The 20,615-nt window shown below is 43.1% G+C and overlaps 1 protein-coding gene across 1 annotated transcript in view; it reads right to left on the reverse strand.

Annotated features, from left to right (window-relative positions):
• CHDH (choline dehydrogenase) overlaps positions 1–18,176 on the reverse strand; it is a 35,115-nt gene extending 16,939 nt beyond the window's left edge. The window contains exons 1-4 of the mRNA XM_033925725.1: positions 17,603–18,176; positions 10,808–11,639; positions 4,747–4,898; positions 2,090–2,219 (exon numbers count right to left, since the gene is read on the reverse strand). Coding sequence (XP_033781616.1) covers positions 2,090–2,219; positions 4,747–4,898; positions 10,808–11,570 — 1,045 coding nt within the window. The 5' untranslated portion in view covers positions 11,571–11,639; positions 17,603–18,176. The remainder of the gene's footprint in view (positions 1–2,089; positions 2,220–4,746; positions 4,899–10,807; positions 11,640–17,602) is intronic.
• Between the last annotated feature and the right edge of the window lie 2,439 nt (positions 18,177–20,615).

Consider the following 20,615-nt stretch of genomic DNA (forward strand, 5'->3'; position numbering starts at 1 on the left):
TTTGGCCACATAGAACATGGCAACTTGGTTATCTGTATGGACAAGAACTACTTCAAGGAGGAGACTATTCTGGAATGTTTTTAGAGATTTGCCTATTGTTCATAGTTCAAGAAGATTAATATGGAGGGTTTGTTCATGGTAAGACCATATTCCTCGAGTGTGTAGGCCATCCTGGATCAATGCTTTGATGTATCCTCAGACTGGGCTGAGGCAGGCTCAGAAGCATTTAAAGCTTTTGAAGACTGCGACAGCAGTAGTTCCAAAAACTCTGTCTGAGAATAGTCCTGATCCCCTCCTGGAGACATGGTGCCGGTACTTGAAGAGACATCGGCATGGCAACAGTCTGCTATAATGGTTATCAGGGGGTTGAAGACCTCGATGTAAAGGCACACCTACAAGGAGATATCATCTGGTTGGAAGGACAGCGATCCTTGGTATGTCATCACTTGGGAGGACGCAGTGGTATGCCTAGAAGGGGAAGAACGTTTGTACTTCTTAGCTTTCTTACATGACGCATCCCCCGAAGCTTGAGGCATAGATGAAGATGATATAGAATCTTGCTTCTGTAAGGAGCCTGATGCCCGATGCTCTGGATGCAATATTAGTGCACTCAGTACCAATGGCAATGACTGAGTCATAGAAGGCTGAGTGTTGGGTTCCGAGTCCCCCACCATGCTCAATGCTGACACGGTACCAAAACATTTTTCAAACTGAAGTTTTGGGGGTTTGAATACCGAGCAGAGAACTCAGCTAATGTCCTGATGATCAGGACCCAGACACTGGACACACCAATTATGCGAGTCAGAGCCTGAAATGGTCCGACATGAAATCAAAGAGCTCAAGTAGCTAAGATGCCGAAAACAACTGATGGATTAGAAAGTACTTAGAAAATCAATTCCACCTATTAGTACAATCTTTAGTTTTGTCCCAACTGGACTACTGCAATGTCACCTTTTTAGATTGTCCTAAATTTATAATAAAAAAAACTACAAACGCTCAGAATAGTCATTAGATTAATCTTCAGATTTAAAAAAAGCGACAAGATTATACCTTATTTACGTGAATTACACTGGCTTCCTATAGAAGGGAGAATACTTTATAAATTCTATTGTATTCTATTTAAAATATGATTTGGAGAAACTCCTGATTATAAGCCACATCTCGTTACATTTTCTAATAGCCCATCTTTGAACCTAAGAAACAATGATACTTTTCGGTACCCAATTATTCGGAACATTAGATACAATAGAACTTTTAACTCCATATGGGCATATCAAGCATTAAAACTAATATTAACCAGCAATCTAATTTTAAGGAATCCTTTTACGAAGGCGCGTTAGGTAGGTCCTTAATGCACGGAATAGCGTGCGCTAGCCGCTACTTTCTCCTCTTGAGCAGGCGGTAGTTTTTTTGCTAGCACGCGCTAATCTGGGGCGTGCGCTAAAAAACGCTAGCGCACCTTCGTAAAAGGAGCCCTAAATGTTTTTTTTAAAAAAACCCCAAAGACCCTTCTTTTCCAAAAATGTGTTACGAATGATCATCATAATTACTCGTGCAAACCGTTCTGAACTTCATGGAGGTATTGGCAGTATACAAATAAAGACTGTACTGTATTGTATAAAAGATGACAGCTCGGCTAACTGATCTAGGGCCTAACTTAATTTTTTTTAATGGCCTTAATTAGCACTGATAATTGAAAGTGCCATTTAAAAAAATAATAATAATAATTTTCTTGTAGACGCCCACCACTTTGAAGTGTCTACACCAAGGCGCTTACTGGCACCTACAGGGCAAACAGGCATGGTTAGAGAAAGAGTCAGGGTGGAGAATTGGGCATAGTCTGATTTACATGTACTCATTTAGGCCAAGAAAACCCTGTCGGCGCAATTCTATAAACGGCACCCAGCGGTTGATTGACAACCGTGCCAAACGGTGCCTAGTTATGAGGTACAATTTATAGAATCGGGGCCTTAAGTGTTTCTCTCCAAATTCTGTCCTCAGCTTCTAAATGGCTCACATATCACTCCTACGTTATAATTGTCACTTGCTTTGCTCAAAAAGCTACTTTTGGAACTAGAGAGAGCGTTACCTGGACGATGACATATAACTGGGATCCCTAACTTTTTCAGGTCATCGGCATTCCCAATTCCAGATAACATAAGCAGTTGAGGGGAATTAATGGCACCGCCGCTCAAAATCACTTCCTTACTGGCAAAAGCCTAAACGATTAAAACATGGACAGGGTGTGTTTTGCATAAGGTTGAATATAAAAGGTACATTTTGAACAGTGATTGGCAGATATGTTAAATATCATTCTTGTGTAGCTTGTTTTAAAGAATATGTAATGCAAGCAAGTGTCTGAAGGCCATGGGTGCTTGTCAATTATCGATTTGCAAACCCCCCCCCCCCCAAAAAAAAAAAGAAATTTTTCCTCCATTTCATATAGGAGAGTACCAAAGTAGGAAATAGCCACATGGTTTTCTCAAGTCCCTTATTAGCATTAAAAAATAGAAAATTTCAGGTATCATAAATCAGTGGTCCTCAACCCTGTTCTGGAGGACCACTAGCCAGTTGGGTTTTCAAGACAGCCCTAATGAATATGCAAGGGGCAGATCTGCAATCCTATCATCTTCATTACATGCAAATCTCTTTCATGCATATTCATTAGGGCTAGCCCGAAACCCTCGCTGGCTGGCGGTCCTCCAGGACAGGGTTGAGAACCACCGTCATAAATGACTCTAATAGGGAGGGCAATTTTCAAAGTAATTTTCATGGATAAACAGCGAGTCATGTCACCTGGCTCTCTGAAAATAGCCCTTTCTCAATAGGGATAAAAAGTCTGCGCCGTGTCCCACGGTGCCTGGACCGCTACAATGAGAGGCAGCGTTCTCATCTGTATGTTTATGTTGAGGGAGGAAAAGCATACACGAGCCGTAGATTGTATTTTTAAAAGTGCCTCATACAAAGATACTTTTCAAGCTAAATGTTATTTGTCCAAAAAGCAAGCATGGCTATTTTCAGTGAGAATGTTCTCGTGTAACCGAAAACTCTGTGCTCTGAAAACTGGTGCAAAGACCATGGGCAAAATGTATGCCCCCCCCCCCAACATTATACCTCAACAAGCATTTTGAAAATTGCCTCCAGTAACTTCTAGTATGAAAAAAAGGCCAAGTCAAATTTTGTAGGCAGGGATTTTGTGATACAGGGGGCGGGGAGGGGGGGAAGTTATCAATGTGAGCTACTGTTAAGATGGGTTATTTTATTTAGTTAATTAATTCTTTTTCTATCTCGTCCTCCTCAAAGAGCCCAAGATGGATTACAGGTCAACATACACAAGATACAGTTAACAGGTTACAATTGTCCATAGTTACAGTACAAGTTTTACCAGAAAGAAAGAAATGAGTGAGTTATATTGCACCACAACAATCAAGTCTAACTCTCCTCAAAGAAGAGGAAAATCTCACTACATAATAGTTTAACGGTCACCACACCAACCAAAACATAAAAGGTTGGAAAAAGCCTCAGAATAATAATTTATTTTTTTGTATACCGTACACGGGAGTCGCTTGAAAATCCACCAGAATCCATGAAAATGCATTCACATTTGTGAATAATCAATCGGAACCCCCTCTCCCCCCCCCCCCCACAAATTATAGTGGACGAGAGTGAATTTGGCAGATAACAACAAAATTAGTCAAAGCGTGTGGAGAAAAAAGGAGGACAGACCTCAGTCAACGTGGTTTAGTAAAACCAACACTGATTTCCCAAAAGGGGAAAAGGAATGGGACTTGTATACCGCCTTTCTTGTGGTTACACATTCAAAGCGGTTTACATATATACAGGTATTTATTTTGCACATAAAGCAATAGAGGATTAAGTGACTTGCCCAAGGTCACAAAGAGCAGTGCTGGGATTTGATCCCACAACCTCAGAGAGCCGAGGCAGCACCTCTACCACTAGGCCACTCCTTATGGCTGCTGAACCTGCCTCCTTCCGACATCACTTCCAGTTCCGGCATGACCCAGGTAGCAGCAGCAGCAGCCAAAGGAGGGTAGGAGGGCAAATTACCACTACCATGGTATTAATATGGTACCTGTTCCCATTCCCGCGGCACTACTGTGGAACAGTCTACTGGTACCGCAGAGAGGGGTGACATGATTGAGACATTTAAGTACGTCACAGGTCGTGTCGAGGTGGAAAACGACATATTCTTTCCTAAGGGACCTTCAGTCACAAGGGGGCACCCGCTCAAACTCAGAGGAGGGAGGTTTGGTGGTGACACCAGGAAGTATTTCTTTACAGAAAGGGTGGTGGATCACTGGAACAAACTACCGGTGCAGGTGATCAAGGCCACTAGCATGCTCGACTTTAAGAATAAATGGGACATCCACGTGGGATCTCTACGTGGGTCGAGCAGCACTCTGACTTAATGGGGTGGGACAGTGGAGTGGGCAGACTTGATGGGCTATAGCCCTTTTCTGCCATCATCTTTCTTTCTTTCTATGTTTCTAATACCGGGAGCTTCTCCGACACGGTCCCCTTTACCACGTTAATTACCATGTCACTCTCTAGTTGGGAGTCAAGGGTTACAAGAGTCCAGGGCCCCAGACTCAAGTTTGAGCTCTAGTATATAGAATTGGAAAGGTTAGAATGAAACTATGTACATATTTGTTGTTATACTTCATTGTTTATTCAAGCTTCTTAATAAAACCAGATATCAATAATAAATAAAACAATGCCACTTACCTTTTTCTTTTGCTTGTTTTTGATGTACTCAACCCCAATGGCTTTTGTACCTTCAAACAAAATTTTGTTCACTAGAGTTTGATATTCGGCTGATACATTAGGCCTCGAAATAGCTGGACGGAGGTAAGCACTGGCTGAACTCCATCTGTGACCTAAAAAAATGAACACAGCATCACACATTACATTTTTTAAATTTTTTAAGTGAAATAATCGCCAACTATCTACCGCGTCTAGCCTGACTGATGAGCACAAATAGATGGTCCGACAGTTAGAACTCACTGATAACCTCTAGATCAGTGTTCTTCAACTGCCGGTCTGTGGACTGGTGCCAGTCCACAGAAATTTTCTGCCGGTCCACAGGGCCGGCACCTCCATCGGGCCTAAGACAAGTGTTCTGCAGCTATAACACCTTTTTTATTGTCCATTATCTGAACTGCATTATGGGAGTCCGAGGATCACATTTCTTTTACTAGCAACGTAATCAAGAAGCTGACAACAGGACAGATCCATTTCCATCTGTTTGAAATATGTACACCACTGACATTTCTCAAGTCGTTTCATATTGGTCTTAATCCAAAGTGAAATTTTGGTTTTCTCCGAGTCATTAATGGCATGTTCTATTAGATATAAAACTAAAACCCTAAAGACAATCTTGTTGCCAATAATGTCCAATCCAATGCCCAAACCGTAATTGGCTAACACCCTTGTTCCCTTTGGTGAGACTGTTTGGACTTTACTAAATATTTACAATTACGGTTTGGACATGTTCTATTGGCAACACCTCTGTCTCCCACTTAACATCTTACATTCCCATTTTTTCCCTACTGCAACCATCGCAAAGAACAGCATGCACTATAAATAAAATTTCCATGAGACAAAAATTAAACCATCAACATGGGAAACTAAACCAAAAAGCTTTGCCTGCACACTCCAAGACCATCACTTGCATGCTCTTTATTTCAATTCTGAGTGATTGCCCCCCTTAAATAACAATTCCTCTGTGAGATAATTAATTAAGCATAGAATGTTTTATTCTCGATTTCAGGTATCTTTAATCCTCTTATTCCTTTATTTTGGAATGTTTACCGATTCTCCTTTGCAAGAGGTATCCAACAATTTAAACTCTACCTTCCTTCTAAAAAAGGGATTAAAGGAGTCAAGATCTTCAGTTAATTTTTTTTTTTTTAAGGAGTTCCAGTTCGTTTCAATTTTCCCGTAAATCTTTAAAAGCTACTCTCTATTTGCCAAACATTTTGAAAATTAATTCTTTTGAAATTTTGCTCTTATCTTCTATTTATCATTTGTAAATCATTCCGTTTATTTAATTGCTGTAAACCGAGTCGAGCCTACTCAGAATGATGACTCTGTATACAAAGTTAAGCTTCAGTTTAGTTCAAACAAACATTTATTAGGTGTAAACGCCTCTCACGTTAAAGAAGACAGACAATTGTTTTATATAACAAGTTTGGCATTCATGGTATATGTTAATTCATAATTTCTGCTCAACATGTCCTCCTTCAACCCTGACACGTTCAAAAAAATCTTTGATGCCTCTGAGCATTTGACTCGGTGAATTCTGGGGTTTCACTAATTAAGAGCTCAACTGTTTTGGGATCTCAATGCCCTTGAGTTCCTTCCCATTGAAAAATAATGTTCAGGTACAAGATCCATTATCCAAAATGCTTGGGACCAGGCATATTTCGGTTTTGGAGCTTTTCGGTTTTTTTGGAATGGTAATGTTAAGTCGGAAAAAGACAGACCTTTTCTGTTTCTCACTTCCATCCTGAGTGGAATCTGCAGCTCCCTTTGCACATTTTGCAGCCCTCCGACTTGAATTATGCAGAGAACAGGAGAAATACAAGCACCTGTATTGGTTTCAGTGTTGTTACATCAGGGAAACCGATTGCTTCTGGTTTGCATCAAATTTCAATTTTCGGAGTTTTTCCGTTTTCAGAATTTCGGATAAAGGATCTTGTCAGCTTGGGAAACGCTTTTTACCTATGCGGATGACATTTTTATATTGATCGAGATGGACTCAAATATTACTAATTTAATTTTTAAAATAAACCACTGTATTTCCAAACTTCAAACCTGGGCCATGTCTGTCCAGATGAAGCTAAATGCAACCAAAACTACCGTATTTTCACGTAGATAACGCGCACCCGTGTAAAACGCGCACACGGGTATAGCGCGCGGGGAACACAAATCTATGTTAAAAAAATGTAATATAGCGCGCACACGCGTATACCGCGCATGCTATAACCTCCTCCCGCCTACTCCGAACCGGCATCCTCCCCCCCGCTCGCTTACCCGCGTTTTACAACTTTTTTTTTTCAATCCGATCCGGCATCCCCCCTACGAACCGGCATCCTCCCCCCCCCCCCGCTCGCGTCACCCCCCCTCCCCTGCGATCCTACATCCCCCCCAGCACCGCAAAACATGTCTTACCCGATTGGGCACCGGCACCAGCACCAATGCACAGGATGTGCCAGTGCCAGTGCCCGAAGATCCTCCCTCGTTGGTTTGGGTTGGTTTGGGCTGGGCGGTGCGGTGCAGGAGAGATCCTCCTTCTTCTTGCGCCGGGCTGGACTAGGCTTTGAGCATTTGCGCATGCTCAAAGCCTTCTGGTCTCGTTCTCTCCGAGATTATCTCGGAGAGAGCGAGACCAGAAGGCTTTTGAGCATTTGCGCATGCTCAAAGCCTAGTCCAGCCCGGCGCAGGAAGGAGGAGGATCTCTCCTGCACCGCACCGCCCAGCCCAGCCCAAACCAAACCAACGAGGGAGGATCTTCGGGCACTGGCACTGGCACATCCTGTGCATTGGTGCTGGTGCCGGTGCCCAATCGGGTAAGACATGTTTTACGGTGCTGGGGGGGATGTAGGATCGCGGGGGAGGGGGGGTGACGCGAGTGGGGGGGAGGATGCCGGTTCGCAGGGGGGATGCCGATCGGATTGAAAAAAAAAAAAAGTTGTAAAACGCGCTCACACGTATAACGTGCACGGTTATGCACGGTTTGTAAAATCGTGTATAACGCACGCGTTATATGCGTGAAAATACGGTAAACTTCTGTGGTTAGGCCCAAAATTGGATTATCTTCCTTCCACTGTACTTCTGGATTCAGGAGCCTCCCTACAAATTGAGTTCTCCTCCAAGATTTTGGGAATACTTTTCGACTCTTCCCTTATCTTTAAGGATCAAATAAACTCTCTGGTTAAGAAATGTTTTTTCAGGTTTGATCTCTTTTCCATCAACGTCATTTTTCTGTCTCGGTCCAATCAATTATACTATCTCGGCTAGATTATTGTAATGCCATTTATCTTTGCATCACAAAGATCTGCCTTCAAAGACTACAATTGATTCAGAATACCGCTGCGAAGTTGATTTGTGGAAAAAGCAAATTCGACCACGTGACTCCTTTGCTTTTGAGTCTCCATTGACTCCCAGTTTAGCTCAGAATCCAGTTTAAATGTTTATGTATTATTTTTAAAATTTGATACGGTATCTTCATTCCTCTTCTATGGAATGTCTATAGATTTTCATATGCGAGAGACACTCAACGATTTAAACTTTCCCTCCCTTCTAGGAAAGGAATTAAAGGAGTCAAGAATTTCAGCCTTTCTCTGGCTTTTAAATTTCCCCAATTATGGAATGAACTTCCTTTAATTTTGAGGTGTCCCAGCTCTTTTCAATCTTTTCAGAAATCTTTAAAAACTTTTCTATTTGCTAAACACTGTGAAAATTAATCCCCTTGTATTTTAGCATTTTTTAACTTATTGCTAACCGCGTCGAGCTTCCTCTGGTTGAAGACCCGGTAAGTTTAGTTTAGTTTACACAAAAATTTCAGGAAGAAGTTTCTGCTGCTGTATTATGGTTTGTGGTTATTTGAAAAAAATGTTTGAGTCCTGTTTTTTTCTAGACACCATGAACATTAATGCAATTTAATAACAAATGTTAATGCTCTTTATTTATTTATTTTTATTTCTTCCATTTGTGCGTCGCACATACCTATACAAGCTCTAGGCGACATTACAGAGGAAGGGGTTAGAAGAGGGTAGATAGGACTATGGAGGGCAGGAAGGAGTGGAGAGGAGAGAAGCATGTAAAATATTTCATAGAAATTCCTAACTTTACAGATAGGAACATCATCTACACTTCTCCCTCCGGATTCACGGGGGATAGGGGCAGAGCCGGACCGCAAATGGTGAAATACCGCAAATATCTTCTGGTCCGGCTCTGTCCCACCCCCGCTTCCCTCCTGTCTTCCCCCCGGCATCCCGGCCTTACCTGGTGGTCTAGCGGGCTTTCGGGGCAGGAGCGATCTTCCTACGTTCCTGCCCCATGCAGATCACCAATAGGAAATAGCTGCCGTGAGTTCCCGTAGTCTTTCGAGACTACGACGGGAACGCCCCACAGCCATTTCCTATTGGCGATCTACACGGGGCAGGAGCATAGGAAGATCACTCCTGCCCCGAAAACCCGCTAGACCACCAGGTAAGGCCGGGACGCCGGGGGGAAGGCTAAACTGTGGGATTTTTTTCTTTTTTTCCCCCTCCCCAAAAAATCGCGAATATGTGAAATTGCGATTGCCGAAACCGCGAATGGGGAGGGGGAAGTGTAGGTATATGATATCTAAATGAATTAAAGTAATATATAAAAAGGAATAGAAGGGAGGAACTGTTAAACAATAGAATTCAGTTAAAATAAAAAGAATAGGGGTAAAAACAATGGAATAAAATTTAAAATAATTCATAAACTGGGGGAAAAAAATCAAATAAGTCTGACAGAAGTCCAATTTCCTGAAGCAGCTGTTGCCTCAGCATATTTTAAATACCGGTAAGCTCTTTAGTACTTTGAAACCCTTAAGAATTTGAATTTACTCAACTTTCAATCTCATGTTTAAAGCTTGCTTGTACTGATATTAAATTAGAACTCTTCTCACATCCTACACTAAATTGAATTACACTTTTTGGTGGAATTCAATTTGTCATATATATAAAATGGAAAAAGTATTGGCATTACAAAAAGGTTATATTAAAAAATTTAATAAAATATGGGGACCATTGACAAATTATTCTACTGATCAGATATAATAACACATGTATAGAACATATAGAAGGGGTAGGGAGGGAAAACTATTGTAATATTAATATGATATAAAATTCTGATAAAGGGTTTATTTAATTCGCATTGTAAGAACATTTAATAATAATTTCAAGTGTTTTTTCATAATTGAATGTATTACATGTATTTCACTTGATGTAAGAATTTAAAAAAAGAATAAAAAATATTAAAAAAAAAAAAAAAGAACTCTTCTCACATCCTAAGATAAGATCAGAGAATGTCATACTGGGTCAGGCCAAAGGCTCATCTACCCAGCATCCTGTTTCCAAAAGCGGTCAAGCCACATCACAAGTACCTTGCAGGATCCCAAAATGTTACCTCTAGGGATAAGCAGCGGCTTTCCCCGTGTCTACCTTAAAACAGTTCATGGACTTTTTTTCTACAAGGAATTGGTAGACACCTCTCATAAAAAAATATTTTCTTCCATGTTTTAAACGTATTGCATAATAACTTCACGGTATGTCCCCCAGTCCTACTCTCTCCATAAAATCACACCTATCCTTTGCTAGAAGTGTGCTATCCTCATTCACCAAGACTGTATGATACTATACTTTACCTGAATATGTCAGAGTTCTGTACTTGATAGAAACTAAATGATAAGGAAAGACATGCAGTAGACTCTCTGTTAACCAGAACTCAAGCAACCAGGAAAGAAAGAAAGAAAGGAAAAAAAAAAAAAAAATATCAAAGAAACACTGTAATACTTTAAATAAGAATAAAATCAATTTCTGGCAGAAGTTTAAGGGTAAACTTGAAACACCACATGTCCGGTAGCTTGTCTGGAACAGTTTGTGGTATGGCACAGTATTAGTTAGGCCTATTTTTAACAGTAACTCTCAAGGAACCAGAAACTACATTTATCCGGCATCTACCACTCTCCTTGGGTGCCGGTTAACTGAGAGTCTACTGTGCATAGTTACGAACTGTTTGCAAGGCAGACCTTTATGAATCGTCATATCCATCCATCCAATTCCTTCTTGTTGGTAGCCATTCATATCCTCTGTGAAAGGATACCCAGCCTGCTGGGCCGCCTCCAGAAAAGCCTGATGAAGGATGTGATTAGTCTTTCCTCTGGAAACATGTAATGGCCCACTCCCACCTCTGTACTGGTCAGACCCTAACTCGTGGGTTTGTGCTTTTTTAAAATAAGGCAAACAGTGGTCATAGTCCCAGCCAGCGGCTCCTTCCCTGCTCCATCGGTTGTAGTCCTCCGCATGGCCACGGATATACACCATAGCATTTAGGGACGAAGACCCTCCCCACACTCTGCCCCTGGGCCAATACATGACCCGGTTATTCATGTGCTTCTGAGGTGTGGTCTGATAATACCAGTTGTACTTGTCATCACAAAGATTATAAATTAATGCAGCAGGCATATGGATCTTCCACATCAGTCTCTTGCTACCTAAAAAAGTATCTTTAGGTCCAGCTTCCAGAATAAGCACAGAATTAGCTAGGTCTTCGGACAAGCGATTTGCTAATACACAGCCGGCAGATCCGGCACCGACTATTATATAACTGTACGAGTCGGCTTTCTCTGAACTAACTGTTGCGAATGTTCTTGGCTTTTGTAATTGATGCTTCCCGAGAACATGAGGACTTTTCAAGGCACCTATTTTAATCTGACATGCCGTCTGCTTGTGTATTCTGCAGGTGACAGGAAGACAGCAGCCTCGTTTAATTGCCTTGAATAAACGAGACATTGTGCCTGATGATCTTCTCTGTTCCTTAAAACTGCCCGTTATCTCATAAGTTCGATCAAATATCTGGTCCTAGAACACACAAAAAAAAAGTCCAATTAAAGTCAATCAAAGATACAATGGAGACAGGCAAATCAAGTAAAGTTTTAGGAGCTGTTATTACAAGGAATTGTCCAAATAACTATCCCAACAGTTCTTGGCTTTCTGAACTCCATCCCAGCCCCTGCAGACTGCGTAAACTGTATCCGGCTAACCCGCTGGCCTGACCAAATTTAAATGCTTATGTCGAGGGTTGGGTCTTTCCTTTATGATGATTTTTGAAGCTCATCATGCTATTTTTGCTGTGTTTTGCTCTTTTCGCTCCTTATTTGCTCCCTCTTGTTTCATAAAACAAAACATTTTTTTCCACAAGAAAACCTAGATCAAATGCCTTGCGGGTACTCACCCTCACCCCCCCCCCCCCCCCACACACACACAGATAGGCCCCAACTGCAAAACATACGAATACTTCTCATAAGCTTCTCTGCTCATGCTCACAGGCCTTGCGCTAGCCCCGCCCCCCTCTTCCCAAGCAGGACCCTGTTACCATAGAAATACCTGCAAAAGGCAGGGCCACTGCAGGGCCTGTGAGTGCGTGTGCTGGTTCACAGCCCCTGCGACGGCTCGTCCCCCTCCTTCCAAGCAGTATCCCTTATTACTATAGGAACACCTGCAAGGCACAGAAACTGTGCAGGACCTATCGAGTGTGTATGCCGGTTCAGAGACCCTCTGGCAGGCCCTCACTCCTCTCAAGCAGGGCTTCCTATTACCACCGAAGCACCTGCAAGGAGTGGGATCAAGTGTGCCTGTGTGTGAAGGTGCCGGCTCAAAGACTCTGCGGCACCTCTTGCTGTTCCCAAGCAGGGCTTCCTGTTACCGTAGAAACACCTGCTAGGGGAGGGGCCAGTGCAGAACCTGGGCGTGGATGAGCTGGCTACCAAGCGTCCACTCTCCCTGCTCCAAGTTGCTGCTGCTGTGTGCATTGGCAGGCCTGGATTGAGCACTGCAGCGAGGGTGTGGCACCGGAGGCAATTATCTATCCCAACATTCAAACGTGCCAGCAAATAAGACAGTTTGGTTCACCTCTTATGAACAATGAGGCAGCTTTTAGTCTTTCCTGGATGATTTTTCTCCAGGTATAAATATTCACATAAAACACATTCTTTAGCACTCTCCAGACCAGTAGAGGTCCCATTTGTAAAGATTAACCTCTACTGGTCTGGAGAAGCTAAAAGAAAGTAAATTAGCAGGTAAGAACCTAATTTCTCCTTCTTTAGCACTCTCCAGACCAGTAGAGGTTAATCTTTACAAATGGGACCTCTACTGGTCTGGAGAAGCTAAAAGAAAGTAAATTAGCAGGTAAGAACCTAATTTCTCCTTTTTTTACACTAAGAGCAGTAGTTAGTGAAAAAGAAGCCTGCATATTTTTTCAGGTCTCTCTGCTGTGGGATGTAAACAGTAAATAGAGCCACAACTCTTCTTATCTTCAAACACACACATTCAGAACCCCAAACCAAAAATTATCCATTGGCATGTAAACAAAATACTCAAGCAATGAAATCGACAACTGCAGAAGGCCTAAATTATATGCTGAATCTTCCTTTGGTCTTTGTATTTGTCACGGTGTCAGGTCAAAAGTGCGCCGGGACAAAGGCGCGCGCAGACAATTGAGCGCAGCGCGGAGACGCGCGCCACAGAAAATTACTGTTTTTAGGGCTCCGACGGGGGGGGGGGCGTAGGGGGGAACCCCCCACTTTACTTAATAGAGATCGCGCCGCATTGTGGGGGGCTTGGGGGGTTGTAACCCCCCACATTTTACTGAAAACTTCACTTTCTCCCGGTTTTTAGGGAAAAAGTTAAGTTTACTGTAAAATGTGGAGGGTTACAACCCCCCAAACCCCCCACAACGCCGGCGCGATCTCTATTAAGTAAACTGGGGGGGCTCCCCAACAAAAAACCCCGTCGGAGCCCCTAAAAACTGTAATTTTCTTCGGCGCGCACCTCCGTCTTGTGCTCAGTTGTCGGCGCGCGCCTTTGTCTTTCGCGGGGTTGTCTATGAACCATTTGTCACAGACCTGAAATACTACAGCTCTCACAAAATGACTGTAGTTAAAAAAACAAAACAAAAACATATCTGCAGCAACAGTTATGGGGAGGCAATAATCCCTAAGGTAGGGTTACCAGACTTTTTTTTTTTAAAGAGGAAAAGAGGACACCTGGCCCTGCCCTGTTCCGCTCCTAGCCCCATGAACCTCATGTCTCCTTCCCTGAGCTTGGGGGCACATCTGGAGGGCCTCTGTGAATGTATGGATGTTGACGCGATAAATGTTATGCGCATGTCAATATCCGTGTTTGTGCAGAGGCCCTCCAGAGGCAGCCCCAAGCCTTCCAAACTCCAGACAAACTGCAGGGTTTTGGAAATTTCTCCAGGCACCCAGATGTCTAGTAATCCTACCCCAAGGCCTTTACTAAAATTCCTTCAAAACCTCCACTCCACTTCTAAGCGTTCTGTGCTGCATAACTAAAAATTGTCCTAGAGGCCCTTTTACTAAACTGCGTGAAGTGCTAGCATGCATTTATCAGAGTTTACAATGGCTTCCCACGAGATGCACTCAGGTGTCTTCCAGTGCAATAGGTGAGATTCTAGACCAGAAGGTTATTTCCCTTTACCCGCATGGATTGCAGAAAAGAACCATTCCAGGTTTTCCACTCCAATACACGCATACACCCAAAACGCTAAAGCACTAGGAAAAAGCTAATGGTGAACACCTCCCCCCCAAAAAAAAATAATTAGACGCTAATGCACCAGGAAATAGTTAATGGTCAACACACACACACACACAAAAATACATCGATGCTAAAGCACTAGGAAATAGTTAATGGTCAACACCCCCCTCCCCCAAATACATCGACGCTAAAGCACTAGGAAATAGTTAATGGTCAACACCCCCCTCCCCCCAAAATACATCGACACTAATGCACCAGGAAATAGTTAATGGTCAACACCCCCCTCCCCCCAAAATACATCGACACTAATGCACCAGGAAATAGTTAATGGTCAACACCCCCCTCCCCCCAAAATACATCGACACTAATGCACCAGGAAATAGTTAATGGTCAACACACACATACACACACAAAAATACATCGACGCTAAAGCACTAGGAAATAGTTAATGGTCAACACCCCCCTCCCCCCAAAATACATCAACACTAATGCACCAGGAAATAGTTAATGGTCAACACACACACACAAATACATCGATGCTAAAGCACTAGGAAATAGTTAATGGTCAACACCCCCCCCCCAAATATCTCGACACCAAAGCACTAGGAAATAGTTAATGGTCAACACACACACATACACACACAAAAATACATCGACGCTAAAGCACTAGGAAATAGTTAATGGTCAACACACACACATAAATACATTGACGCTAAAGCACTAGGAAAAAGTTAATGGTCAGCAGTCTAAAGTCCTTTTCCAAGCTGTAGGCTGGATTGCCTCAGAAAATGCCACTGAACTAGCTGTAAGCAATTCAACACCGCAAAGCTTGTGAGAGGATTAAGGAAATATGACCATATGTCACTTGTGATGAAGCCCTTACATTACCTGCTTGTTTTATACTGGATTCTGCCCAAGGTAAATTTGCTTACTTTAAAAAGACACAGTGGGGCCCTTGCTGAAAGGCTCGTGTTAAGAGCTGCGGGTAGATGTCTGCCTCTACTACTAACATAATACTGTACTGCAGTGTCTCTCAAACATTTTTAGCTCCGGCACACTAAATGGAGCAAATGTTTTTCGCAGCACATTATAATTAAAATGATAAAATTGCAAAACAAACAAAAAATTTAATTTGAGAGTTATTTGTTTAAAGTGCTTTACGCCAGAGCTTCTCAACTTCTTCAAGCCAAGTACCCCGTAAGTCTAACAAATATCAACCGAGTACTCCTGCCCAGGCTCCGCCCCAGACTCGCCCAAACTCTGTCCTAGACCCCCAACCCCCATAATAATAGTACTAACTGTAATGCAATTTCTTCCATCCATTTTTCATATACACACAATATAATCTTATTAATACATAATGGTAACCACAAAATTAAAAAACAAAACAAACACAAAGCACACTGTACGCAGAGAAAATCTTAATTATCATTTATATTCGGGGGGGGGCTCAAAGAGGTCAAGGAAGATGACTTTAAAATATGCAATGTCACCTCAATAACAACTATAGAAAAACAGAAAAATATAGTGCAAAATAGACAGCAGATATAAATTCTCAAAATAGACACATTTTGATCATTAAATTGAAAATAAAATCATTTTCCTACCTTTGTTGTCTCTGGTTGCACTTCCTTCTGACTGTGCATCCAATATTTATTTATTTCTGCCTCATGCATGCTTCCTCTCCTCCGGACCCCATTCCCTCTCTCTCTCATGTGCAGCATCGCTGGCCACCAGCCCCAATGCCCGTTTCTCCTTCTATCACCCCTCTCCAGCATCATGCCACATCTTTCCCTCCATCACTATGTTCACCATTCCTCCCCCTTCAATCTGTCTCTCTATTCCCTCTCCATCACCGTATCCAACATTTCTCCCTCTCACCCCTTTTTAGCTCTTTGTTTATGCCTATTACTGAATTACGTTCATGGATATTGTTCAACAAACAGCAGGTCAGAAAGAGTCAAAATCCAAAAAACATAACTTTGAAGGGTGAACAAGAACAATTTTTCTAAAATTACTCAGAGATATGAAACTCTGAAAGGAAGGCTACAAGACCTCCCTTGGGTAAAGAGTTTACCTTCCAGTCATTGTTATTCTATGAAAATGTTTTTTGATCACAACCTGGAAAGGCTGAAAGGTTCAACTATTTCAAAAGTTCAAAATAACTGGTTTGTTCTTGTTAGTATCATGCAAACGTCACTGCATACTTGATGAAAAAGTCCACTTAGCTGTGAAACAGGAATGAGTGGTGCTAAGGTTGTAGGTCTAACCATTATGCCATATTATTCCTACCCATGCCAACTCTGGGTGGAAAAAAGTAGCCACAACTTCTTTTGCCGCAGTCTCCCTGAACTAACACCAGGGAACAGTATGATCTTCTTTGGGGGGGGGGTCGTCAGGAGGAGGAATTGGAATCAGGAGCGAGGAGAGGAATAGACATCCCCTTATGCATGCAACAAAAAAAAGGCCACAATATTTCTGAAAGTCCACAGGGTAAATAAAAAAAATGCTTGCCCGTGGAATGGCTTTTTAAGAGGTCAATACTCTCAAAACATCTGCTATTCATCCAGACTCTATGGATAAATGAGTGTGCAATTCTTAAAATATGTGCCAGGTCTGAGTTTACCCCAGTGCATGCTGGGATTTATAGTCTTGCTTTTCTTAGGAAATGCCACTGGGGAAATTAGAACTACAACTCCCTGCATGAAACGGGGTAAAAAAAAAAAACCAGGCCTGGATCTACTCTCCTGCATGGCAGCTTTAGCCTAATCTAGTCGTCTACATCTTCAAGCCTAATATGTTTGGGCCACATGCACCAGATAATACCAGTTTTTTTGGCCCATCCAGCCCAAACATAGGGGCTAACACTTGCCAATTGCCTCTGCAGCTATAACTCCAGCCACACAAAAAAGAAGCGTGCAAAGGCCCCCAGAAGGGGGTCAAAGGGGTCCTATGGAGCACCGGCCCATGTCCTAAGCCCAAATGGGGATGTTGCTCGATCCCCCCTCCCCCCCCCCCTTCTATGCTCTTCCAGCAGTCTTTGGCACAGTTACTACTGCTATAAACGTCTACAAGTACTGTAACCGTTTGCAAACTGACTTGAAGACGTTTAAGCACACATAAGCATGAACCGACCCCATACAAACCCCCCCCCCCCCCCCCCCAGCAGCATCAGAGCTCTAGAGATTGCAGAGCCCGAAGTCTGAGCTGTGTAGGCCGAATATTCGGGGTCAGCTTAGGCCACGTCTAAAGTTTCCTCCTCGGCTTACCTTTCAGTACAGGACAGCCACGCAGCAAAGTTTTCCGGAACGAAAGGCGGGCATGTCGTTCGTTCTTGGAGCCGAGACACAAGCCGGAGACTCCACCCTCCCCTCCATCCCGGGAACAGTTACACCGTCCCGGGAGGGGGGGGGGAGGGATGAGCGGGATCCGCCCCCGAGCTCCGCAAGGAGGGGGAGGGGGGGAACCGAGGAAGCAGTTTCGGATTCGAGGAAACGAAACGAAACGAAAATCCGGATCTGTGAACGTTCCAAGGGGCTGCTTTTCTGCTCTTCAGGACCTTTGAACCTCTTTGCAGGGAATAAGGAAATGCAATAAGCTCGGTTGCATTGAAAATGTTTCACGAATTATAGACTTGTGTGCTAAACAAACTACAGAGCAAGCCTAAACTTAGGGAAAGTCAGGCTTTGGGGGGCCAGTGCAGGAGGCCCACACCTGGATACCTGAGTGTGCGGCTTCTACTGTACGATTGACAAGAAAATATTCTGCAGTAGACAAATGAGATATAAATTTAAAGTGTGCAGAATCAGAGGAAGCCTGTCAGACAGCGCACAAAGCGATAATATAACTACAAGTAGGCTGGGTGGGCACAGGCCCACCCAGTGGTGGTACCTCCCTCTCCTCTGTTGGTGACCGATATCTGCCTCTCTCTCTGAACTCCCCTCTCCATATATTTCTTTCTGTCTTTCTTTCAGTATTTATATACCACTTATAACCTAAGAGGTTTACATTCAGGTACTCAAATTTGTCCCTGTCTGTCCTGGTAGGCTCACACTTATCTCTGAGGTGTTGCCAGCAGAAGAGCGATTCAGATTCGCTGCCACCTGCTTTTGCTGACCTCTGGGCCTGTTTCCTCGCAGGGATGGGATTCTGCACTCCGATTTAGTTTCTAGGCGGATGACAACATTACAAACGTACGCTGGCTTTTACAAAGCCACGGTCGAGGTTTCAAGCGCGGGCCGGCGAGGTGATTACTCCGACGCTCATGGAATTCCGATGAGCGTCGGAGCTTTCACTTTGCCGGTCCGCAGTAGAAACCTCGACCGCGGCTTTGTAAAAGGAGTCCATAATTACAGATGTGACATAACAAGGTTTTCAAGGGTAGATGTTATAGCTCAGGGGGTATATTATACAGAGGAACGGAAGACGAGACTGGTTGCAGTCATTTGGTTTAGTGATAACATAGCGAAGGTGTATTTTTGAGTTATTTAGCTTGTCTATATACATCTTTTTGGGATTCGTGTCTTACGAGGGAGTGCTGAAAAGTTCTCAGCCCAATCAAGAATGGAAAGATGAACACACTGTATTCACCCCTAAGTTCAACACATTTAATAAGGAGGAGTGTGTGGCGCAGTGGTTGGATCTACAGCCTCAGCACCCTGGGGTTGTGGGTTCAAACCCCGCACTGCTCCTTGTGACTCAGGGCAAGTCACTTAATCCTCCATAGCCCCAGGTACGTTAGATAGATTGTGAGCCCACCGGGACAGAGAGGGAAAATGCTTGAGTACCTGATTGTAAAAACCGCTTAGACAACCTTGATAGGCGGTATATAAAATCCTAATAAAACTTGAAAAACTTAATAAACAGTTTATATACCGCAGGACCGTGAAGTTCTATGCGGTTTACAATGATTAAAAATGCTACACATTGGCTCTAGAGATCATATCTGAAGTTTCTGTAACCCTTCCCCCCAAATACTCTGATGTCTGGTCACTGAAATACCGCTCCGCTGCTGCAATCACCTCCGAGTCACTTGAAAATTGTCACCCTTTCAAACCCTTTTTAAGGTTTGGAAACAGAAAATAGTCAGATACAGCGAGATCCGGTGAGTAGGGCGGATGGTCTACACACTGAAACACCAACTGTGTCAAAACCCCAATGCGCCCTTCAAGATTAGCACTTCCAACGAGTGTGCATGTACGAGTACGTGGCTGGGTCAGGGGACTACAGTTCTGTATCGGTCAGTTGCACAATGCTTTGTAGCTTGGGAGGTGAAACAACTGTCGATTGTTTGTTTTTCCAATAAACAAAGCCGCAGACAGGGTTTATCATCAATAAAGTGTGTCTGGGGTCTATTGTGTGTTGTTGCTATTATTACTAGGTTGGTGAAACTGACAGTCAAGAGTAGAGGGAGCTTTAATGGTTAAGAGAGAAGAGTGCGTGCGTGCGTGTGTGTGTAGGGTCATTGGGGCACAACTTGGCCATTCCAGATCCATATGTTAGTAATAACACACACTAAAACCAAAATGAAACAAAACAAAGTCTGTCTGGTTTTTTTTAACCATTTTGAAATAAAATTAACAAGCCTGTTTTGTTAGGTTCTTAATTTTCTTGAATGCATAACACTAAGCCGAATAACAGTGAAGGGACTTAAAGAAATTCTTAGAACATGAAATGCAAGAAAAGAAACAGGTGCAACAAGTTTAACTGGAGTGTGACACGGAGAGCACATTGTTTAATGGCGTTGATATGCCACTTTATCAAATGAACGGACAATGATCCTCCCATAATTTTCAGATTGTTTTCACTGATTACTGGATTATCTGTTTATCTGACTAGTCCTTCATCTTCAGTTATTGTTTCCACTGTTTAAACATTAACATCTGTCTGTGACAACTGGAAAATTTTGATTGCAAACTCAGTGGTTAATATTTACAATGAAGTCTGAAGTGCACACTGTGGTTTCAGCAAGGTTCAGAAACAGAAACGCTAATCTCCTTTTCCCCCCTGACAGTTTTCCATCAGATCTCAACAATTATCGCACACCGCAACTAAACACAGATCTAGAACCATACATAGGGTTACCAGATTCTCCAAACAGAAAATACGCAATGTTCTGGCCATCCACGCTCCGTTCCGTCCCCAGGCCCCACCCCCTCGACGGACAGCATTTGCACATGCGCTGGGGTGAAGCGATGATGGTGCGCATGGCATCGCCGTGTTGCATCCATGCCGTCCCGGCGTCGCTCATTGCCAGAAGCTTTTCAAAACCCAGACAAAGTT

This window comes from Geotrypetes seraphini, chromosome 17 (genome assembly GCF_902459505.1).
Source record: "Geotrypetes seraphini chromosome 17, aGeoSer1.1, whole genome shotgun sequence".
Classification (NCBI taxonomy): Eukaryota; Metazoa; Chordata; class Amphibia; order Gymnophiona; family Dermophiidae; genus Geotrypetes; species Geotrypetes seraphini.